This window comes from Hemiscyllium ocellatum, chromosome 35 (assembly GCF_020745735.1).
Source record: "Hemiscyllium ocellatum isolate sHemOce1 chromosome 35, sHemOce1.pat.X.cur, whole genome shotgun sequence".
Lineage (NCBI taxonomy): Eukaryota > Metazoa > Chordata > Chondrichthyes > Orectolobiformes > Hemiscylliidae > Hemiscyllium > Hemiscyllium ocellatum.
The window spans coordinates 41,194,808-41,219,808 of record NC_083435.1 but is presented as its reverse complement, the minus strand read 5'-3'; the positions used below and the strand labels follow the sequence as shown (position 1 = coordinate 41,219,808).

The window sequence follows — 25,001 nt, the reverse complement described above, 5'->3', positions numbered from 1 at the left end:
CACCTCCATTTCCCCGGTCAGTTTCTCATGTTTCGGGAAACTCATGTTTCTGCAGAAATATTTGGATTGACTGTGAGAGACGTCAATCAGAGAGTCCACCCACTCTGCCCATTGTCTCCTCTTCCTCTTCCAGAGCTGGTTCACTTCCTATAGGGACTGAAAACCAAGTGAGGAGATGGTGAGTGAAGGAGCAGCTTTTATATAAATTGTCTCCCATAATATCCACACCAATCTTCAGGCAGTCTGACTATCCTGTGGGTAATCAGGGGTGGAAATGTCCCTTATGCTGTGTGAGAAGATCCAGCTGAGAGAGCTGTTTACTCGGTGCTTTGTGCTGAACTGTTTGACTGGAGCTGTGTTGTATATTGAGTGTGTTTATTGGAAGCATTTCCCTCTGATTTCCAGGCTGAGTTTTGTTGATAGAGTCACAGAGTTGTACAGCATGGAAACAGACCCTTCGGTCCAACCCATCCATGCTGATCAGATATCCCATCCCAATCTAGTCCCACCGTCCAGCACCCGGCACATATCCCTCCAAACCCTTCCTATTCATATACCCATCCAAATGCCTCTTAAATGTTGCAATTGTACCAGCCTCCACCACATCCTCTGGCAGCTCATTCTATACACGTACCACCCTCTGCGTGAAAGAGTTGCCCCTTAGGTCTCTTTTATATCTTTCCCCTCTCACCCTAAACCTATGCCCTCTAGTTCTGGACTCCCCGACCCCAGGGAAAAGACTTTGTCTATTTATCCTTTCCATGCCCTTCGTAATTTTGTAAACCTCAATTAGGTCACCCCTCAGCCTCCAACGCTCCAGGGAAAACAGCCCCAGCCTGTTCAGCCTCTCCCTGTAGCTCAGATCTTCCAATCCTGGCAACTTCCTTGTAAACCTTTTCTGAACCCTTTCAAGTTTCACAACATCTTTCTGATAGGAAGGAGACCAGAATTGCAAGCAATACTCTGTCTGTGGCCTAACCAATATCCTGTACAGCTGTAACATGACCTCCCACCTCCTGTACTCAATACTCTGACCAATAAAGGAAAGCATATCAAACACCTTCTTCACTATCCTATCTACCTGTGACTCCATTTTCAAGGAGCTATGAACCTGCACTCCAAGGTCTCTGTGTTCAGCAACACTCCCTAGGACCTGACCATTAAGTCTACTAAGATTTGCTTTCCCAAAATATAGCACCTCGCATTTATCTGAATTAAACTCCATCTGCCACTTCTCAGTCCATTGGCCCATCTGGTTCAGATTCTGTTGTAATCTGAGGTAACCCGCTTCGCTGTCCACTATACCTCCAATTTTGGTGTCATCTGCAAACTTACGAACTGTACCTCTTATGCTCGCATCCAAATCATTTATGTAAATGGCAAAAAGTAGAGGACACAGCACCAATCCTTGTGGCACTCCACTGGTCACAGGCCTCCAGTCTGAAAAACAACCTCCACCACCACCCTGTCTTCTACCTTTGAGCTAGTTCTATGACCAAATGGCTAGTTCTCTCTGTATTCCATGAGATCTAACCTTGCTAACCCGTCTCCCATGGGGAACCTTGTTGAACACCTTACTGAAGTCCATATAGATCACATGTACTGCTCTGCCCTCATCAATCTTCTCTGTTACTTCTTCAAAAAACTCAATCAAGTTTGTAAGACATGATTTCCCACTCACAAAATCATGTTGACTATCCCGAATCAGTCCTTGCCTTTCCAAATACATGTACATCCTGTCCCTCAGGATTCCCTCAAATAAGTTGTCCACCACCGAGGTCAGGCTCACCGGTCTATAGTTCCCTGGCTTGTCTTTACTACCCTTCTTTTTTTTTATGAACAGATTTCAGATTTATTTTTCAAATTTTGAAGAGAAATATAAATGTCATGCTGCCTAACACTTTTTTTTCTTAACTTTTTTTTTAAAAGATATTTTTATTAGAAATTTAATATTTTGACAGATTTACAAAAATAAACAGAACTTTCAAGCACAAACATTAATATAAAAATAGATCTTAAATATATAATCATCAAAATTCAAAGGAATGATACTAAAGAAGAAAGAAAAACAATGAAACTCAGTTAACTACTAATCTAATCCACAATTATCCAGAGTGTATAGTTGAGTCACTTACATCCTTCAAACAAGAGAAAATGTTCTCTAATACACTCGTAACAGTATAATAAAAAGGAAACTATTTCCAAACAATAAGAACAAAAAAAAAACATGTTTGAATGGAGATCCTCCCCCTTGTTCTCAGGGGGCCTTACTTCCTTTCTAAAGGTCCACCATATCCTCTCCCAAACAGTGTCCCACCCTTAACCCGGGCGCTCCTTAATAGGATTTAGATATAATACCGAGCTAGAGTTGACAGTGAGCGCCCCACCCCCACCCCTCCCCACCCATACCTGAGTATATCTGATAGCATCAATGCCACGTACAAACACACATAACTATAAAATTACAACTCCAACAAATTACAGTTAAGTATAATAACATAAAATAGCAAGAGAAGACAACCCTGCTCCCAGAAGCAAAAGTAAAGTAGAGTAAAGTATCCATTTCTCCCCACGGAGTGTGGAAGAGGCAAGCCAACATAAATTGTCTCTTACGATTTATTTAAACGAGTCTAAAAGTTCCTTAGCCTCTTCTGGTGATCTAAAATTATACTCGGATCCTTCGTGGGTAAAGCATAACGTCGCTGGGTAGCGTAAGGTGTATTGAATATTTAAGTTCCTTAGACATTTCTTCACCTCATCAAACGCCTTCCTCCTTCGGGCCAAAGCCGGGGAGAAGTCCTGAAATAACATAATCTTGGATCCTTCATGAATCATAGCTTTAGGATCCTTTCCAAGATTTCTGGAGGCATCCAGGAGTATCTGCCTCTCCCTATAACTCTGCATCCGGAACAGGACCGGGCGTGGGCGCTGGTTTGGGCCAGATCCGCGTACTGCGACCCGGTAGGCCCACTCCACCCTTACCCGGTCAGTTTCAGCCCCCAGGTTTAAAAGCTGGGGCAACCATCGCTCCAGAAATACTGCTAACTGTCCCTTCTCTTCTTGTTCAGGGAGGCCCAGAAGACGGATATTCTTTCTCCGATTTCTATTATCCAGGTCATCCATGTAGATTTCAAAGGCCCTGACTCTCTGCTCCAGAGCTCGCACCTGTTCTGCAGCTGTTTGTGCTGCAGCCTCGGAGGTCGTGGCCTTTAGCTCCGCCCCCTCCACTCGGCCCTGTAATTCCTCGAGAGCCTGGCTGTACTTTTGTAACTTTTCTTCGAATGCATTCCATCTCTGTCTGGATTCTACAATGAAATTGACGAGTGTCGTTTCCAGCCTGGCAATCATCTCTTCAAGGCCTGTTTTTACATCAGCTGCAGCCGGAGGAGGAGAGGAGGGTGGGGGAGGGGTCTTTGTTTTCTGAGAGCTGCGGGATCCCTTTGGTTTACTCATTATCCACTTAATATTAAACTGCTTAAATATAATAGTAAACGCTAATTAAGGTTAGAAATTTTTTTTTGGGTGGTTTGGTAAGTGTGGTGGGGGTGAGTAACTCACTTTACCCAGGTTTTGGGAAGAGCACTGTAAACTCAGACTTGCTGAGTCGCCGCCATCTTGGATCTCCCTCTACTACCCTTCTTAAACAGTGGCATCACGTTTGCCAACCTCCAGTCTTCCGGCACCTCACCTGTGACTATCGATGATACAAATATCTCAGCAAGTGGCCCAGCAATCACTTCTCTAGTTTCCCTCAGAGTTCTCGGGTACACCTGATCAGGTCCTGGGGATTTATCCACTTTTAACTGTTTCAAGACATCCAGCTCTTCCTCCTCTGTAATCTGGACGTTTTGCAAGATGTCACCATCTATTTCCCTACAGTCTATATCTTCCATATCCTTTTCCGCAGTAAATACTGATGCAAAATATTCATTTAGTATCTCCCTCATTTTCTGTACCTCCACACATTAGATGCTGATCTTTGAGGGGCCCTATTCTCTCCCTAGTTACTCTTTTATCCTTAATATATTTATAAAAACCCTTTGGATTCTCCTTAATTCTATTTTCCAAAGCTATCTCACGTCCCCTTTTTGCCCTCCTGATTTCCCTCTTAAGTATACTCTTACTTTCTTTATACTCTTCTAAGGATTCACTCGGTCTATCCTGTCTATACCTGACGTATGCTTCCTTCTTTTTCTTAACTAAACCCTCAATTTCTTTAGATATCCAGCATTCCCTATGCCTACCAGCCTTCCCTTCACCCTGACAGGAATATACTTTCTCTGGATTCTCGTCATCTCATTTCTGAAGGCTTCCCATTTTCCAGCCGTCCCTTTACCTGCGAACATCTGCCTCCAATCAGCTTTTGAAAATTCTTGCCTAATACCGTCAAAATTGGCCTTTCTTCAATTCAGAACTTCGACTTTTAGATCTGGTCTACTCTTTTCCATCACTATTTTAAAATGAATAGAATTATGGTCGCTGGCCCCAAAGTGCTCCCCCACTGACATCTCAGTCACCTGCCCTGCCTTATTTCCCAAGAGTAGGTCAAGTTTTGCACCTTCTCTAGTAGGTACATCCACATACTGAATCAGGACATTTTCTTGTGCACACTTCAGAAATTCCTCTCCATCTAAACCTTTAACACTTTGGCAGTCCCAGTCGAAATTTGGCAAGTTAAAATCCCCTACTATAACCACTCTATTATTCTTACAGATAGCTGAGATCTCCTTACAAGTTTGTTTCTCAATTTCCCTCTGACTATTAAGGGGTCTATAATACAATCCCAATAAGGTGATCATCCCTTTCTTATTTCTCAGTTCCACCCAAATAACTTCCCTGGATGTATTTCCGGGAATATCCTCCCTCAGCACAGCTGTAATGCTATCCCTTATCAAAAATGCCACTCCCCCTCCTCTCTTGCCTCCCTTTCTATCCTTCCTGTAGCATTTGTGTCCTGGAACATTAAACTGCCAGTCCTGCCCATCCCTGAGCCATGTTTCTGTAATTGCTATGATATCCCAGTCCCATGTTCCTAACCATGCCCTGAGTTCATCTGCCTTCCCTGTTAGGCCCTTGCATTGAAAGAAATGTAGTATCATTTATTCGTCCTATCTTGACCCTGCCTGCCCTGACTGTTTGACTCACTTCTGTTCTCCGCTGTACCTGTCTCAGATTGATTTCTTTCCTCACTATCTCCCTGGGTCCTCCCCCCACCCCCACCCCCACCCCCACCCCCACCTCACTAGTGTAAATCCTCCCAAGCAGTTCTAGCAAATTTCCCTGCCAGTATATTAGCCCCCTTCCAATTTAGGTGCAATCCGTCCTTCTTGTACAGGTCACTTCTACCCCAAAAGGGATTCCAATGATCCAAAAATGTGAATCCTTCTCCCATGCACCATCTCCTCAGCCATGCATTCATCTGCTCTATCCTCCTATTCCTGCCCTCACTGGCTCGTAGCACTGGGAGTAATCCAGATTTTACTACCCTTGAGGATCTCCTTTTTACATTTCTGCCTAACTCTCTGTAATGTCCCTTCAGAGTCTCAACTTTTTCCCTTCCAATGTGGACAATGACCTCCTGCTGGCCCCTCTCCCCTGTGAGAACATTTTGCACCCTCTCTGAGACATCCTTGATCCTGGCACCAGGGAAACAACACACCATTCTGCTTTTTCTCTGCTGGCCACAGAAATGTCTGTCTGTACCTCGGACTACAGAATCCTCTAACATAATTGATCTCTTGGAAGCCGATGCACCCCTCGTTGCATTAGAGCCAGTCTCTATACCAGAAACTTGGCTGTTCATGCTATGTTCCCCTGAGAATCCATCATCCCCTACATTTTCCAAAACAGCATACCTGTTTGAAATGGTATGTCCACAAAAGACTCCTGCCCTAGGTGCTGACCTCTCTCACCCTTCCTGGAGTTAACCCATCTATGTGACTGTATCTGAGACTTTCCCCCCTTCCTATAACTGCCATCCATCACATGCTGTTGGTGTTGCAAATTCCTCATCGCTTCTATCTGTCTCTCCAACCGATCCACTCGATCTGATAAGATTCGCATCCAACAGCATTTATGGCAGATATAATCCACAGTACCCTTAAACTCTCTTTAAACTCCCACATCTGACAAGAAGTACATATCACTGCAAAGGCCATTTTTGCTCCTTCACAATCTACAGACCTAGAAAATAACACCATCTTATTCCTCTACAAACACTGCCCCAGGTTAAATTAATAGCTATGGCTTATATTTTGAGTTTAATCAAAAGATTTATCTCCAAAAACATATAATCGGGCTCATTCCTGAATATAAGTAGTATGACTCAATGGCCTGTTTCTCACTGTAATTCTATCTATGTATCTTTCCGTGGTTGGATTTGAACTCTCAATCTCCGGACTGTTAAACCATGAACATACCAACTTAGCTGCATACCGAGAGGCATGTTTATTGAAGTTATTTTAATGTTTTCTTCATAGATTTTTACCTGAAGGCCTCGGCCTTTCCCAAAAGCCTGGCTTGAATTTGATCATTTTTTTCCCAGTGCTGTGGCTGAGAGCTGAAATTGGGATGTGCAGTCTGAGTGAGTACAGTGTTTCTAATTTCTCAGAATAAACCAGAACCCTTTAATTGGCTACTCTGAAGCAATTCTTTCCTTAACTTTTAGCCCATTGTGGTGAAACCAAGTGGATGAAATTTCAAAATCTCCATTGAAATGACTTCCTCTGACTATGTTTAACATGTAAGGCATACAACTGTGGCATGAACTGAGCACATTGTCATGTGATAGCCTTTTAACACACTGCCTGATTATAATTTCCATCATCCTGTCGGCATTTGGGAAGAGAGGCGCCGGAAAGAGAAAACCAAGTCGCCATATTGTCTGCTCCTGGTCACTGTCCAGGATCCGTGCTGGAAACAAATGGTGTGTGAGTGTCAAGTGAGGAAAAGGAAAGGACTTATACCTTATCCCCCCACACAGGCAAGAGCAGACTGCCACTCACTGTGGAATAGTTTCTAAACTAAGGAGTCAGAAGAATTGCACCATATTACACCAGAGTATAAAGAGATGATAGATAGATCCTGACCATCACCCAAGTAACAACTGCAAAACTGTGGAGATATGTTGAGTTCCTTTGAAGCATTGCAAAACGCAAAGAAGGTTGGACAGTGAAACCAACATCTGGAAATCGGTCAGGTCAGGCCAGTGAGCTTTGATGCTCATCAGATCTGAAACTGGTCAGTGGTGTGGAGCCTTCCATCAGAACCAACCTTTCTGAAGGTTCAGCTGTGGGTGCTCAGTCAGGGTGAGGCTGGGAAGAAGTGTGAGTGGCTCCAAGTGTGTTGAGAGCTTCAGTCATTCATCGAGCTTCATGAACAACTGACTCACTCCTAAAGGTGAGATACTGTTAAAGTGTGAGGTGTATGCAGAGTGCTCTATGGGCTCATAAAGATCTCTTAAAACACAAGGTGTATCTGTTGTACAGCTACATGGAAAAGGAACATTTCAAGTGTCAAGTGTGTGACCAAGTCTTTGCACAATTAGCAATGCTCCAGAAACACCAACACTTTCACGATGCGGAGAAGCTATTTACGTGTGAGGTGTGTGATAAAGCATTCACACGGTCATCAAGTCTCAAGGTCCATCAGACAGTCCATACAGGGGAGAAACCCTTTGAGTGTATGGTTTGCAGTAAAACCTTTGCGACATCTACAAGGCTGCTAATGCACCAAACAATTCATACAGGGGAGAAGCTGTTCACATGCAATGTGTGCAACAAATCATTCTTAAACTCATCTGACTTTCGTCTGCACCAACGTTTTCACACAGGAGAGAAACCATTCTCATGTGAGCTCTGTGACAAATCTTTCTCAGGCTTATCAACCCTCCGTAGACACCAGCGGATTCACACAGGGGAGAAACCATTCATATGTGAGGTGTGTAATAAACCATTCTCACGGTTAACGAACCTGCACATCCACCAACGCATTCACACAGGGGAGAAGCCATTCACATGTGAGGTGTGTGACAAATCATTCTCACGCTCAGGAACCCTGTGCAAACATCAACTTATTCACACAGGCGAGAAACCCTTCGGATGCGAATTGTGTGACAAATCATACTTGCAGTTAACTGGCCTCCAGATCCACCAACGCATTCACACTGGGGAGAAACCATTCAATTGTGAAGTGTGTGGCAAGTCGTTCTCAGCCTCATCAACCCTCCTAGTACACAGCCGTATTCACACAGGGGAGAAGCCATTCACATGTGAGGTGTGTGACAAATCATTCACACGCTCAGGAACCCTGCGTAAACATCAACTTATTCACACGGGTGAGAAACCCTTCCCATGCAAATTGTGTGACAAATCATACTTGCAGTTAACCAGCCTCCAGATCCACCAACGCATTCACACTGGGGAGAAACCATTCACATGTGAAATATGTGACAAGTCGTTCTCAGCCTCATCAACCCTCCGCGTTCACAGCCGTATTCACACAGGGGAGAAGCCATTCACATGTGAGGTGTGTGACAAATCATTCTCACACTCAGGAACCCTGCGCAAACATCAATTTATTCACACGGGTGAGAAACCCTTCGCATGCAAATTGTGTGACAAATCTTACTTGCAGTTAATCAGCCTCCAGATCCACCAACGCATTCACACTGGGGAGAAACCATTCACATGTGAAGTATGTGACAAGTCGTTCTCAGACTCATCAACCCTCCGCAAACACAGCCGTATGCACACAGGGGAGAAGCCATTCACATGTGAGGAATGTGACCAATCATTCTTGGATTCATCAACCCTCCGCAGGCATCAACACACCCACACAGGGAAGAAACTATTCAGATGTGAGGTTTGCAGTAAAGCTTTTGTAACATCAACAAGTCTTTTCATACATCAGAGGATCCATACAGGGGAGAAACCATTTCGGTGTAAATTGTGTGACAAGTCATTCTTGTGGCCCTCAAACCTCCTTCGACACCAATGCATTCACACGAGGGAGAAACCATTCAGGTGCAAGGTGTGCAACAAAGCTTTCGCACAATCATCAAGCCTCCTGGTCCATCAGACAGTTCACACAGGGGAGAAACCCTTCAGGTGTGAGGTGTGCGTTAAATCATTCTCACAGCTATCGAGCCTCCACCGACACCAGCGCACTCATACAGGGGAGAAACCATTCAAGTGTGAGGTGTATGCCACATCGGTTTCACAGTCATCGCACGTCCGCAAACACCAACTTGTTCACATGGTAGAAGCCACTTAAGAGCATGGCATGGAACAAATCATTCCCCTCTATGTACACCAACGTTCACATAGTGGAAAAAACATACATGTGTGAGGTTTGAGATAAAGCTTTGTGACATCTTTGACACTCCTGAAGGACCAGAGCACTCACTGAGTGGGAAAAAAAATCAAGTGTGAGCTTTGTCTTTCATCAAATCCTCTGCACTCCTGATACATTAGTGGATTCACAAAAGGGAGAAACCCTTCAAGAGTGAGGTGTACAACAACTCCTTCTTACACTCATCGATTTTCACACATATCAACACATTCACACGGCGGACAAGCTGCTCAAGTGGGATAAATCATTTTCAAAGTTTTGGAACCTCCTGTCCAATGCGGAGATTTGCACAGAGAAAGATTCTTAAGCTGTATTGTTTCGGCCAACCCGTCAGCTCTTTTTTTCACCTCTTGAAGGAACATCCATCCATCCTGGTAACAAACCATTCATGTGTGAAGTTTTTGATAAGGCTTTCGCATCGGCATGTCTCCTGATCCATCAACACGATCACACAGGGGAGAAACCCTGTCAGTGAATTCTGTGATACAGTTGTCAGACGTCCAGGAATATCAGTGAACCTACATGGCAGAGTAGCCTTTCCAATGTAACTTGTAACAAGATTGTTTCACCTCTTCCTTCCCTCTCTAAATGGACTCAGAGCTGGGTCACCTGCTTACTGAGAGCTGTCTATGTTATTTCTCATCCAGTACTCACACAGGGAGAGCTGCCGTTCCAAAGCACTGTCTGTCTCAGCAGGGTCTGTCTCAAACCTCTCCCACCATCGGTCCCATTGATTCAAGAAGGTCATAGTATTCTTTGACCCAATCACCAAACATCACCAAAAGAAGACATCTGTACATATACAAGTTCCTGCTTATGCAGAAGCCATTGTGTCTTGAGAATGGTAGTAGAACTAGTGAAGAAAGAAATAGAGAGAAAAAGATCAGGGGGAATGTGCAGATGAGAAGTACAGAATGAGATAGAGAGAGAAGTGGAATAGAGACAGACATTGAGGAAGTTTGGAAGTGGTGGGGATGTGGCTTGGGGTAGGACAGAAAGAGAGAGAAGCTATGACCAACATTCAAAAATACTCACTTTACACATTTACAGTGTAATTTATTTAACGATGATTTTGCAACTTTTTTTTAATAATAGTCCATTATTTGGTAAATTATGTTGTGAGTAAAGCTTAATGTAGAGAGGTTCGGGGTAGAGAGAAGAAAACCTGTTCTGGAGTATGTCCAATTTTGTTCTGTCCCCCTTATGATTTTCTTTCAATGTCTCTGCTACAGAAGTGTCTGTCTGAGGATAGGCTTTTTCTGACTGTCTGTGTTAGGGTGACTTTTGATGTGTTGAAGAGGCCTACATTCCAGGAAATTGCCGCTTTCAGACTAGTTTGATTTCTCAAATTTCTTCAAACTTCAGCTTGAAGGAGCCCCTGAAAATAGAAACATGGTCTTTGAGTAAATCTCAAATAGAGCCCTCAGTATGTTGACCACGGTTAGGTAGGGAAATAGGGCTAGAGGTGACAGAGATAGGAAGGGTTTGAGGCCATGGGACAATATGTATCTGAGCATCCAGCCTGTGACCAACGACTCTGGGAGTCTTTGTATTGCAAAAGCTGCATGCAGCTTTTCTATTGTCATCCCAATGTTTGAGGAATTAACGTTTTGCATGGCCAGTATGGAAAATAAAGAGCATGAAAGCATGAGAAGGGTTAAAGCATGAAGAGCACTGGCAATCTGTGGTCTGTGGAAGGCATGATGGAATGAGAATACTGGAATGCTCTTACACCAATTAGCAGAGTAAGGTTAAGGCTGAAAGGTCACTATGGCGAGATGAGATAACAGTCAGTAGAGCTAGATTTCTTGTTAAGTATTATTATGACAGGATTGGGACCATACATATTTGGGACATGATATTAAAATATCTAATTAATAGTTAGTAGAGTCAGCTTGAGACAGGAGACTATTGTAATGGATGGAATAGCTAAATATCTATCATGACAGATTGATCTGAAATGAAAGACCATTGTTGCAAGGAGTTAGTAATAAATATCTAACTGTAACATTAGAATAACATCAAGTAGAATGTACAACTAAAGAGATAATGGGAACGAACATCACTGGTTTATAATGTAGCTAGAGTGAGGTACTTTGATTAATATAGTTGGACATGCTGATAAGCTAACAGAAACATGATAAAAAAAAATTAAAAACCACAGACCCTGAGGTTCATGGGCATTCGAGAATCTGCTTTCTCGGTGTCACGGTTTTTTGTTAGTAAATAAAAGACCAACTTCTTGAAGAACTCTCTGCGTCTCCTGCTTCTCTACATTTTCTCCATGACACCAACCACTTTGAGTGGGCATGCACAATGACTAAGAGCATTGAGCTCGTGAAAGGACCCACATAGTCAATGCGTGACCAAGCCCAGGGTTTACCAGGCTACTCCCATGAAAGTGGAGGAAGCTGCTGGTGGTAATTTCTGTCCTTGTTGGCACTCTGGGCACTGTCCACCAATGCACCTAAGTCTGCATCCAATCCTGGCCACCGGACATGACTTTCTCCAACACCGTGGGCAGCGCGGTGGCACAGTGGTTAACACTGCAGCCTCACAGCGCCAGAGACCTGGGTTCAATTCCCACCTCAGACAACTGTCTGTGTAGAGTTTGCACATTCTCCCTGTGTCTGTGTGGGTTTCCTCCCACAGTCCAAAAATGTGCAGGTTAGGTGAATTAGCCATGCTAAATTTCCCGTAGTGTTAGGTGAAGGGGTAAATGTAGGGGTGTGGGTTGCTCTTTGGAGGTTCAGTGTGGACTTGTTGGGCCGAAGGGCCTGTTTCCACACTAATTAATTCTAATCTTCATTTTGGAAACCCCTGAGTTTAGCCAGTATCTGGCAGTGATGTTTGCTCTTGCTCCCCATAATATGTTGTTTTCTACTGTGATACGGTCTCTCCCGGTCATCCCTTAAGTTATAAATTCTAGATAAAACAGATTTAATTTATATAGTCTCTGCTTAAAATCCAGATATCATTCTTATAAATCTACATTGTACTCCCTCCAAAGCCATTATATCCTTCCTAAGATCTAGTGCCCAGATCTGCTCACAGTTGTCTAAGTGTAGCTTAATTTTTGCATTCTTGTACTTCATTTCTCGAGATATTAAGGCCAGCATTCCATTAGCTTTCCTGATTATTTTCTGCATCTGTTTGTAACATTTTAAAGATCTATGCACCTGAACCCCCAAATCTATGGACATCCTGTGGACATTTGACTTCATAGTAGCCTGAATTCTCCTTTTTTGATTCAAAATGGAAAACCTCACACTTGCCTACAGTGAACTCCATCTGCCATTTTACCTATTTACTTATCGACACTATCTACAATGTCACCTAACTTTGGGTCATCAGCAAATAAGAGATATAACCTTCTATGCCATTATCCAAGTTGTTAATAAATATTGTAAATAATTGAGCCCCTAACACAGATCCTGTGGGACACCAGTGGTCACATCCTGCCAATTTGAGTACCTACCCATTATTCTTCTTTTACCTTTTGGAATGCTTTTTGGAAGTCCATATAAACAACCATGGACATTCCCGTACCCAGTAGCTTAGTCATCTCTTGAAAATAATCAATGAGGTTTGTCAGGGATGACATATCTGTCATCAGTCGATGCTGGCTGTTCCTGAATAACTGAAAAATTTCAAGTTGTTCAGTTACCCCCATTCTTGATTATAGACTCAAACAATTTGTCCACCAAAGACGTTAGGCTAGTTGGTCTGTTTGGGATAACCGAACACCTTGAAAATTTTCAATAATCGGCGCTATCGGTTTTACTTGGCAATTTAAGAACCAAGGGAATTGGTATCTGGATTTTTGACAACATGAGGATGACTGGCAGAGGCATGTGTCTTTGGTTTAACTCTTAATGAAATGCTGACAGACTGTCTGGTACATGGGATTAATGATGTAACCAAGCAAAAGCACCCAGTAGCTGAAACCCAACTGGACGCTCAGCCGCCCTAGTTCTAGACTCCTCAACGAGGGAAAACATCCACCATCATCTAGTCTGCCTAGCCCTGGTAGAATTTTATATTTTTCAATCTTCTCTCATGCTTTTAAAATCACGTGAATACAGGCCCAATCCAACCAATGTCTGATAGGCAGTCCTGTAATCCCACTATTAGTTTAGTGAATCTCCATTGCATTCCCTCAATGACTAATATATCCTTTCTGAGGAAGGGAGGCAAAAACAGTGCACATTACTCCAGATTTGGTCTCCCAAGGCCCTGTATAATTGCAGTATGACACCCCTATTTCAGAACTCAAGGCCTTTTGTCGTGAAGGCCAGTATACCATTTGCCTTCTAAACTGCTTGATGCAGCTGTGTGTCTTCTTTAATTGGACAATCAGATCCTCTTTTACATTCACAGTTCCCAATATGTCCCCATTTAAATAATACTCTTCCTTTTTGTTTTTCATGCTAAAGTGTACACATTCACATTTAGTCATGTACTTTATCTGGCACATATTCATCCATTTATCAACTTGTTTAAATCACCTTGCAGTTTCCTTGCATGCTCTTCACATTTCATAATCCCATCAAGTTTTGTATCCTGAACAAACTTGGAAATGTTGCATTTAGTTTCCTTATCCAGTTAATTTATCTGTTTTGTGAACAGCCAGGACCTAAGCACTGATCCTTCCAGTACCCCACAGGTCAGTGCCTGTCGCTTGGAAAAATACCCATTTTTTTCCATTCTGATTTCTGTGTGTCAACCAATTCTTATCGCATGCCAATATATTAACCCTTATTCCATATGCTTTAATTCTACGAACCTCTTATGAAGGACCTTATCAAAAGCCTTCTAAAAATTCAAATACACCATATCCACTGATTCTCCCTCATTTATTCTACTAGCTGTATCCTCAAAAGAAACTCCACCAGCTTTGATAAGCATCATTTGCCTTTTATGAACACATTCTGGCTTTGTCCAATCCCATTAATGTTTTCCAAAAGTCCTGTTCTCACATCTTTTATAATGGACTCTAGTATTTTAGGCTAACTGGTTTGTAATTCACTATTTTCTCTTCCTTCTTAAATAGTGGGATTTCATTTGCCACTGTAGTAACTGCTTCAGAGTCCACGGAATTTTGGAAGATGAAAACCAACACATTCAATATTTTCAGGGCCATTTCATTTAGTACTCTGGAACATAGAGTATAGACCTTGGTGATTTGTCAGCTTTTAACCCCATTAATTTCCCTGGCACTATGTTCTTACTAATACTGGTTTCTTTCAGTTTTGCTCTTTCATGAGATCCTTGGTTCTCTAATATTTCTGGGAGGTTATTTGTGCCCTCTTTAGTGAAGACAAAACCAAAGTAAATGTTGAAGAGGATGACACTGACCAATTGTTCCTGGTGATGAAAGTGGAGAGAGTAAGCCAGAGGAAATTAAGGAATGTAGGAACAGGACTAATCCCATCAGCCTGTTGCGACATTCAGTTAAATCATGATAAATCTATATCTTAACTGCATTTACACATCTCGACTCTGTAATCCTTAATCCCCTTTCCAGACAATAAACCTATCAATTGTAGTAGTCTGAGAATTTCCCGACGTCATTGTGTGTTAGTGAAGTGACCCAACTCTCCGGATGTAGAATGATCCCTACTTTAGTTGGTGATGTGTATTCGATGATCCACTTCAGATGGTGAATGTTTGATTAATACCATGGGTAATGTTTGTACTGTCCTATCTGGAGGACATCTGTCCTGAGTATGGTGAGGGAGTGGGGGTGAGTCTGTACAGACCTGAGTTTCCTCAGCCCATCAAACCTTGATGTAATAACAAAGTGGCATGTTCACTTTACACTCTTCCAAGATTCATTTCATGTCCTAGAAACAAACTTGAGTCATTTTCTAGTGTTTTGTTACTTTGAATGATTCAGTATTTGATATCAGTTGAAAATTGTGTGCTTTATCTGGTGTTTCTCCTATTACTTGTACAGATTTATAATTCATAATAAATTCAGTTTTTCAGCTTAACTAAAACTTCCTGATTTGTCAGCATGCTGTGTTCCTATTCACCTGAAATATTCAAGATCCAAGGTAAGAGTCCTGTACACAATACATTGACCAATATCACTGTGAGCTGGTATATTTTCTCCACTAACATTTTTATCCCTTCCCATTCACAGGAAGCATAACATTTCCCTGAGGATTCAAGATTGGCACAAAAATATCAACTATGAAAGCACTTTCCAGCCAATGAATTGTAGTTAGTTGTTAAGACAGAAAATGTGGCCCAGTTTCTGTACAGCAAGTTCCAAACTCCAATGTGATAACAACTAAATAAGCTGTCATTGTGACAGTGAATGTGATCCCTATTGGGCAGGATATTAGGGATCATGGAATCCCTAAAGTGTGGAAGTATGCCATTCAGACCATCGAGTCCATACCAACCCTCTGAAGAGCATCTGACTCAGATCTACCCCCTCCCTATCCCAGCACCCTGTATTTCCCATAGCTAATCCACCTAGCCTGCACATCCTTGGACACAATGGACAATTTGGTATGGCCAATCCACCTAGCCTGCACGTTTTTGTCTGAGGAAACCTATGCAGACACAGGGAGAATGTGCAAACTCCACACAATCACCTGAGGGTGGAATCCCGGGTCCCCAGCGCTGTCAGGCAGCAGTGCTAACCACGGAGCCTATATACTGGGCCACTATAACACCTATGCTCTTTGATAATGTGATGTCATAGAGTCGTACAGCACGGAAACAGACTATTTGGTCCAACCAGTCCATGTCGACATATAATCCCAAACTAAATTAATCCCACCTGCCTGTGCTTGACCCATATCTCTCCAAACATTTCTTATTCATGCACTTCACCAAATGTTTTCCAAACATGGTAATTTTACTCACATCCACCACTTCCTCTGAAAGTTCATTGCCCTCATGAACCACACTCTGTGTAAAAACATTGCTCCTCATGTCTTTTAAAAATCTTTCTCCTCTCACCTTAAATATACACTCCCTAGTCTTGAAATCTCCCACCCGAGAGAAAAGACAACTGCCATTCACCTTATATCCTTCATTATTTTATAAACCTTTGCAAGGTCACCCCTTAACCTCCTACACCCCAGTGAAAATTCTCATCAGTGCTCCAGCTATTCTTTGAGGTATTTTTATAAGGATGCTTTCATTAGCATTTTCGCTATGTGACACTCCAAATCTTGTTTAATACTTCAGTACATAGGTGCCTAGCTACACAGTCACATTGCCTTCTTAACTTCCAAGCTAACCCCTGCTGACTGCTTTCTGACACAAGGCTTTCTGAGAACCACTGCAGATTTCTTCCTCTTAGCTTGAAACTCGGCAATGTCTCCAGTTACTTATCCTTTATGTTATCTCAACTGAGCTCAAATCCAACTTACATACCATGCGGTGAATATTAAAGATAATACTTTCATGTTTCACTGAGGTAGACCAGTGGAACTTTAGCTCCACTGCTCCTGGAGTTGTCATAAAATTTAAACATTTGAATATAAGCACACAATGTTTCCCAGTTTACCTGATTGGCAGATCCAGTTTGATAGAAAGAATGGACCAAGCTTCTGTACTGAAGAAGAATTACTATTTATTACAAGTAATTAGATTTTGGCTACGGATAAACAATTATAAACCATTGGCAAATAACAAGGAAAAATGAAATCCTAATCACAATAACTTCACCTTCCATACACACACACATGACAAACAGTCAAGGTAAAACAGGTTGTGACAAAGGAGAACTATGGAGTAGTTCAGTGGTTTCTATTCAGGAGATTTTGAACCATTCCTACGTTTTGTATGTTGGTCAGAACATTGCTTTCTGGTTGTCGTTCTTCAAATACTTCCACTGGTTTGCAAGAGATACAAGGCGGTTGCTTGCCACATCTCTGACTTATCAGTTAAAAAGTTGCAGTGACAAATTGGTTTTCTTCAGCTTCAAAGTAGGTTTTTTATGCAGAAAGCACATAGACCTAGCTTCTGTGCTGGTAGACGTCAATCACTTCTATCTTGTTCCCAGCCCAGAGGTGTTTAGTTACCCAAGAACCAATCACACACCTTTGTCTTTGATAACTGGTCACTAGTCCATGGACCAATGCAACTCCTTGGCTCCTGTTTATCTGCAATCACTTCAACTACCGCTTGTTCAAACAGCTGTACAAGCACAATGCATGCCGTAAGTGTCAGGTTACTAGCTTTTTAAAACATGCAGCAAACCTTTAAAATACTGATTTCAAAACATTTCAGACCATAATTTTAAAAAGCATGAAAATAAAAAGATAATCCTTACAGTATTTTTTCTGCTTTATGTGCAGGTCTGCCCCTCCCTATCTGTGTAATCTCTTCCACCTCCCCCCTTACTGCACTGGAGTGTCAGCCGGGATGTTTTGCACTGTTGTCAGAGAGCAAGACTTGAACCCGCAACCTTCTGACTCAAAGAACAAGGTTGAAGGTTCAAGTCTAACTCCAGATGTATTATTTCATGAACAAGGATTAGAGTTGCTGTCAGGGTCACACAAGAACATAAAAATTAGGTGCAGGAGTAGGTATTCATCTTCTTGAGCCTGCTCTGCCATTTAATACCATCATAGCTGATCTCATCTTGGCCTCAACTTCACTTTTCTGCCCACTCCCCATAACCCCATCAATCCTCTTATAATTAAAAAAAATGTCTGTCTCAAAGTAATTCCTCAGGTTCAGGGCCCCTCTACAAACATTCCCCATTGCCTTTTATTGAAATGAACATGTTGTAAGATGAGTGGAGACATTATCCACTCAATGTTTATACAATGGATTGATCAGGAAGCCAATCAGATCATTGTTAAAAGATTTTTTTGTAGCAATCATTTAAAAAATGATACTAAGACCAAAGATGCAACGATAACATGTACATCAGTTGCAGCCAAGAGTTAAAATAAAAGGGTCAAATGCATCACAAAGCTTCATTATAACCCTCACACCTGAAGGGTTACATGCATGTAAACGGCTTTTCAGTGTGAATTAGTCGGTGTTGCATGAGAGTCGATGACTGTCTGAAGCTTTTTTCACAAACCTCACATTTGAAGGGTTTCTCCCCTGTGTGGATCCTCTGATGGAGAAGGAGGTACCATGACCGTGAGAAGGATTTGTTGCACACCTCACATGTGAATGGTTTCTCTCCTGTGTGAATGCGTTGGTGTACACGCAGGTTTGATAATCGTGAGAATGACTTGTCACACATCTTGCATGTGAATGGCTTCTCTCCTGTGTGTATTGTCTGATGTGTCAAGAGATTGGAAGATTGACTGAAAGCCACCTCACAGATCTCACACTTGAATGGTTTGTCCCCTGTGTGAATCCTCTGGTGTCTCAGCAGCCTTGAAGATATCCGAAAAGCTTTATCACAAACTTCGCACTTGAAGGGTTTCTCGCCTGTGAACGTGTTCTCTCCAGTGTGTATAAGTCGGTGTTGCATGAGGGTTGATAACTGTCCAAAGGTTTTGTCACAGACCTCACACTTGAAAGGTCTCTCCCCTGTGTGAATCCTCCGGTGTTTCAGGAGCCTTGTTGATATTGCAAACCCTTTTTTGCAGATCTCACACTTGAAGGGTTTCTCCCCTGTGTGGGTTGTCTGATGGACCAGGAGGCTTGATGAACATGTGAAGGCTTTGTCACACACTTCACATCTGAATGGTTTCTCTCCTGTGTGCACAGCACGGTGTACCCGTAGGCATGTTAACTGTGGAAACGATTTGTCACATACCTCACATGTGAATGGTTTCTCTCCTGTGTGAACACGTTGGTGTGCACGGAGGCTTGATGACTGTGAAAATGATGTGTCACACACATTGCACGTGAATGGTTTCTCTCCTGTGTGAATGCGTTGATGTCTGCGGAAGGTTGATAAATCGGAGAATGATTTGTCACACACTTCGCATGCGAATGGCTTCTCCCTGCTGTGAGTGCGTTGGTGAGCACGAAGGGATGATGAGTGGGAGAACAATTTATTGCACACATCACATCTGAATGGCTTTTCTCCAGTGTGAATGCGTTCATGTTCAAGGAGGGTTGATATACGTGAAAATGATTTGTTGCAGAGTTTGCAAGTGAAGGGCTTCTCCCCAGTGTGAATACGCTGGTGTGCACGGAGAGTTGATGAATGAGAGAATGATTTGTCACAAACCTCACACGTGAATGGCTTCTCCCCAGTATGAATGCGCTGGTGTTCAAGCAAGGTCGATCTACGAGAGCATATTTTGTCACACACTTCACATGTAAAAGGCTTTTCTCTAGTGTGGATGTGTTTGTGTTTCTTGAGTGTTGATGACTCTATGAAAACTTGGCCACAGATGTCACACTTGAATGGTTTTGCCTCCATGTCGCTCTAAAGGTGCACCTTGTTAAGAAAATTTATGAGCCTGTGGATCCGTCTTCACACATCTCACAACTGACCAGCTTTTGACCAGTAGGAATGAGTCATGAGCCTCAATGACTCTCACCACACTTGGGGAGACTCACACTTCTTCCCAGCTTCACCCTGACCAATCACTCACAGCCAAACTTTCAGAAAGGTTGGTTCTGTTGGAAGGCTCCACAGCACTGAACAGTTTCAGATCTGATGGTACATCAAGGCTCCCCTGACCCAAATGATTTGCAGATGGTTTCACTGCCCAACCTTCTCTGTGTTGAGCAACACTGCAAAAGGACTGGATGTTTTCCCACAGTTATGCAGTTGTTCTTTGAGTGAGGATCAGGATATGTCTATCCGCTCTGGATTCATACAGTGCAATCCTTCTGTAAAACAGGGAAAGGGAACAGAAGTGTGAATTTTCCGTCTTTCAGTTAAAAGGTTTTGTCAAGTGAGGTTTCTGGCTCCCAATCTGCCATGGCTCAGGGTAATATTTTTCATTGTTTCCCACACTTCTCCTCTTGATTATGCAACTGGTCTGCTGGGTGCCTTTCTCAAAGAATCACACAACCAGAGAGGTAGAAGTGCTCACAACTGTCGTGACCTTCTCGTGTTCACGCACTGATGCTTAGTTTTACCCCACTTCAGACACTCCAAAGCAAGAACTGGCCTTCATTCTGTGGAGTTTGATTGTTATTATCTGGGACATGGCCAGCAGCTCCCACTTCACAGACAGGGACAGGTAGGTTTTGCTGGATGGGGTGGTGGAGTGGAAGGCAGTGATGGACCACAGGAGGCCATACAGCCAGCCACAGGCCAGTCTGAACGCAAACTGCAGCCTGTGTTGGTGATGCATCCCGGTACAAAGGGACACCAGCGGTATATGAGGGGGAAAAAAAATGATCTTCTCAGCCATCTCACACCCACAGGGCCACCATTCAATCTAACTCTGCCACCTCATATGCCTCTCGCCAAGGTTCATGGAATACAACTCTCAATATTGCACGTATCATGTGCGTTCTCACCAACTCTGTACTGCGAACCCTTCCTGCACTCTGCATTTCCTACTCCCTCACTGGTGACACCTCACTGCCTCTCCTGGTCATGCATCACCACCAACTGCTCTTCCATTGACTTCGATCATACTCAATTCCTCCTTTTGTCTCAATGTCAGAAAAAGAGGTCCACCCCACCAGACACATGTCTCCACAGCACCCAAACTAACCTGCTGGTAATCCCTGGACTGAGTCCTCTTCAGTTTCAGGTCTTAGATCCCCAAATTCTGGGAGGACCAAGTGTCTGACAGAACGTGATCAAAGCCCTGGACTGGAATAATACAAGTTTCTTGGCTGATTGTGGTTGTATCTGTTCCTGACCTTCACCTCACCAGGACTGCTCCCATTTGACTTTCATACATGACCATTTACTTGAAGCATATACAATGAGTTTGCCATGTAAGCTGCTGAAACATACCCAGGTCTGACATTGAGTAAGCAGGGTGCTGTACAGTAATAAGCCTCCCCTTGACTGTTCATTGCTCCCCACTGTGACAAGCTGACTGCCTCTCCCTCTGCACTAACAAGCAATACAAGCCACAGAGGCACAATGACCTGGATGAGGGCAGAGAAGGATGGGTTAGTAAATTTGCGAATGACATTAATGATAATGCCAAAGGATGTTGTTTGAGGTGGTTCACTTTGGAAGGAGTAATAGGAGTACAGAGTACTGGGCTAATGGTAAAATTCTTGGTAGCGTAGATGACAGAGAGATCTTGGTGTCCATGTACATAGATCTCTGAATGTTGCCACTCAAGTTGATTGGGTTGTTAAGAAGGAATACAACGTGTTAGCTTTTATTGGTAGAGGATTGAGTTTCGGAGCCATGAGGTCATGTTACATCTGTACAAAAGTCTGGTGCGGCCACACTTGGAGTATTGTGTACAGTTCTGGTCACCACATCATATGAAGGATGTGGAAGCTTTGGAAAGGGTTTAGATTAGATTAGATTTCCTACAGCGTGGAAACAAGCCCTTCAGCCCAACCAGTCCACACCGACCCTCACAGGAGACCCTTCAGAGGGGGTTTACTGGGATGCTGCCTGTTATGGAAGGAAGGTCTTACGAGGAATGGTTGAGGGACTTGAGGCTATTTTCCTTAGAGAGAAGAAGGTTGAGAGGTGACTTAATTGAGACATATTAGATAATCAGATGGTTAGATAGAGTGGTCAGTGAGAGCCTTTTTCCTTGGATAGTGATGGCTAGCATGAGGGGACACAGCTTTAAAACCTCTCTCTGTTTCTCATTGAGTAGCATGGTGGCTGAGTGGTTAGCACTGCTGCCTCACAGCGCTAGGGACTCGGGTTCGATTTCAGCCTCAGGGAACTATTTGTGTTGAGTTCGTACATTTTCCCCGTGTCTGCGTGGGTTTCCTCCGGGTACTCCAATTTCCTCCCAAAATCCAAGGATGCGTAGGTCAGTGAATTGGCCATGCTAAATTGCCCATAGTGTTAGGTGTATTAGTCAGGGGTAAATGTAGGGTTGGGGAATGGGTCAGGGTAGGTTACTCTTTGGAGGGTTGGTGTGAACTTGTCGGGCCAACGGGCCTGTTTCCATACAGCAGGAAATCTAATCTAATCTAAATTGAGGGGTGATAGATGTGGGACTGATGTCAGAGGTAGTTTCTTTACTCAGAGTAGTCGGAGTATGGAATGGCCTGCCTGCAACAGTAGTAGACTTGCTGACTTTAAGGGTACTTTAATGATCATTGGATAGACATACAGATAAAAATGGAATAGTGTAGGTTAGATGGGCTTCAGATTGGTTTCACAGGTCAGTGCAACATTGAGGGCCAAAGGGCCTGTGCTGCACTGTAATGTTCTATGTTCTATGAACATTAAAGATAGTGAGTGCTAATAAAGCAATATGACCCACACAGAGGCTGGAAGGTTGTAAGCCAGTGCTGAAGTCAATGAGTGGATGCTGAGAAAGCAATATGAAATGGACACAGGTTGGCAGCCTCCAAGTAAGCACAGAATGAGTGAACACTAAGACAGCCGGTCTACAGCCATAAGGTTGACTAATGTTTATGCAAGAGATGCATGTATGTTACTATTCCTGAGGTCCATATTGAAGTATTGAAAGTCTAAAATACTGTGAGTTGGTGCAAGAGCAAGTGTGATGAAATGATGGTTTGTTGATGCTGAGTTGAAAAATGTGATGCTGGAAAAGTGCAGCAGGTCAGGCAGCATCCGAGAACAAGAGAATCAACTTTCGAGCATAAGCCCTTCTTCAGGAATTCTTTCAACTCTGGTACTCCAGCATCTGCAGTCCTCACTTTCTCGTTTGTTGATGCTGACCCCATCGATGAAGTTCAAGGTGGATGGTGACAATGGAACATTCAGGGATATTATTGTGAGGATGTATTTGGAATGATTGGGACAAGGAACTCAATGTAATGCAGCCTGCAGATTATCTTTGTGTCCTGGTCAACATTAGCCCTTCAATTAAAATCAGCAAAATCAGATCACTTGGTCATTTTCACATTGCTGTTTGTGGGAGGTTGTTGTACACACATCGGCAGCCATTTTCCCTTCAGTACAACAATGAACACATTATTGGCTGGAAAGTGCCTTGGGATGTCTGGTGGTCATGAAAGGCTCTATCTAAATGCAAGCCTTGTCTGGAAAGAGATGCAACATCTAGACCTCAAAGTAAAAAAGTGTCAGAAAGCAAGGGGTGACCTTACAGAGGTTTATAAAATAATGAGTGGCATTGACTGTTATGAATAGCCAAGGTCTTTTTTCTCGGGCAGGGACATCGAATACTGAAGGATATATGTTTAAGGTGAGGGGAAAGGTTTTAAAAAGAGCTGAGTGGTAACTTTTTCACGCAGCGTGTGGTGCATGTATCGAACAAGCTGCCAGAGGGAGTGGTGGAGGCTGGTACAATTACAACAATTAAAAGGCATCTGACATTGGTATATGAATAGGAAGGGTTTAGAGACATTTGAGTCAAATGTTGGCAAATGGCTGGTTAGCACAGATGAGTTGTCTGAAAGGTCTGTTTTTGTGCTGTGTAATTCTACAACTGACCATTCACAGACCACACGATAATAACCAGTTCCCAACACACACACACATCTGGACAATAGGAGATCAATAAGAATCCTCACAGACTCAGCACCATTAGATAATTACACCTCACCTTCCCATATTCAGGAATGAGCCATTAACAAAACTCAGCTTGGAAATCTGAAGGAAATGCTTCCAATAAACACACTCAATATCTAACACACAGCTCCAGTCACACAGTTCAGCACAAAGCACCGAGTAAACAGCTCTCAGCTGGATCTTCTCACACAGCATAAGGGACATATCCACCCCTGACTGCCCACAGGATAGTCAGACTGCCTGAAGATTGGTGTGGATATTATGGGATACAATTTGTATCAAAGCTGTTCCTTCACTCACCATCTCCTCATTTGGTTTTCATTCCCTATAGGAAGTGAACCAGCTCTGGAAGAGGAAGAAGAGATAATGAGCAGAGTGGGTGGGTTCTCTGATTGACGTCTCTCACAGTCAATCCAAATATTTCTGATGTGGAGGTGCCCGTGTTGTATTTGGTGGACAAAGTTAAAAATTACACAGCATCAGATTATAGTCCAACAGGTTTATTTGGAAGCCCCGAAAGCTAGTGTTTCCAATTAAACCTGTCGGACCATAACCAAATATTTCTGGAGCAACATGAGTTTCCTGAAACTTGGGAAATTGATCGGGAAAATTGAGGCGACTTTGAGCAGCAGATCAGAGGAGGATTTCAACTTGTCGTTGTCCAATCTGAACAAAATCTCATATATTTCTCTCAGTTCCCACAGTTGTGCAGTTATTTCTCTGGGTGATGTTCAGGATATATCAGTGGGATCTCTCCTCTCTGTATTCTCTGGTATGGTATGGCGTATTATAGAGTCATAGAGATGTGCAGCATGTACGGTCCAACTCGTACATGCCGACCAGATATCCTAACCCAATCCAGTCCCACCTGCAGCGCCCAGCCCATATCCCTCCAAACCCTTCCTATTCATATAACCAACCAAATGCCTCTTAAATGTTGCAATTGTACTAACCTCCACCACTTCCTCTGACAGCTCATTCCATACACCTACCACCCTCTGAAAAGTTTGAGTGCGTTTATTGGAAGTATTTCCCTCTGATTTCCAGGCTGAGTTTTGTTGCTGTCTCATTCCTGAATATCAGAAGA

At 43.0% G+C, this 25,001-nt stretch overlaps 2 protein-coding genes across 3 annotated transcripts in view; one reads left to right on the top strand and one right to left on the bottom strand.

Annotated features, from left to right (window-relative positions):
• Positions 1 to 24,260, bottom strand: part of LOC132832652 (zinc finger protein 91-like) — a 69,673-nt gene extending 45,413 nt beyond the window's left edge. Inside the window, exons 1-2 of the mRNA XM_060850730.1 lie at positions 24,215 to 24,260; positions 18,333 to 20,133 (exon numbers count right to left, since the gene is read on the bottom strand). Of these exons, the coding sequence (XP_060706713.1) occupies positions 18,333 to 19,717 (1,385 nt within the window). The 5' untranslated portion in view covers positions 19,718 to 20,133; positions 24,215 to 24,260. The remainder of the gene's footprint in view (positions 1 to 18,332; positions 20,134 to 24,214) is intronic.
• LOC132832770 (gastrula zinc finger protein XlCGF26.1-like) lies at positions 152 to 18,285 on the top strand. Of its 2 annotated transcripts, XR_009646981.1 has the most exons (4): positions 152 to 178; positions 6,480 to 6,583; positions 15,335 to 15,410; positions 15,500 to 18,285. XR_009646981.1 is itself a non-coding variant. In XM_060850903.1 (3 exons), exon 3 carries the CDS (start codon positions 7,426 to 7,428, stop codon positions 9,271 to 9,273), a length of 1,848 nt encoding a protein of 615 aa, XP_060706886.1. In that variant the 5' UTR covers positions 152 to 178; positions 6,480 to 6,583; positions 6,668 to 7,425; the 3' UTR covers positions 9,274 to 11,712. The 2 variants fall into 2 exon arrangements, 1 of the variants encoding a protein (XP_060706886.1); XM_060850903.1 differs by lacking the exons at positions 15,335 to 15,410; positions 15,500 to 18,285 and adding an exon at positions 6,668 to 11,712.
• Positions 24,261 to 25,001: the final 741 nt, after the last annotated feature.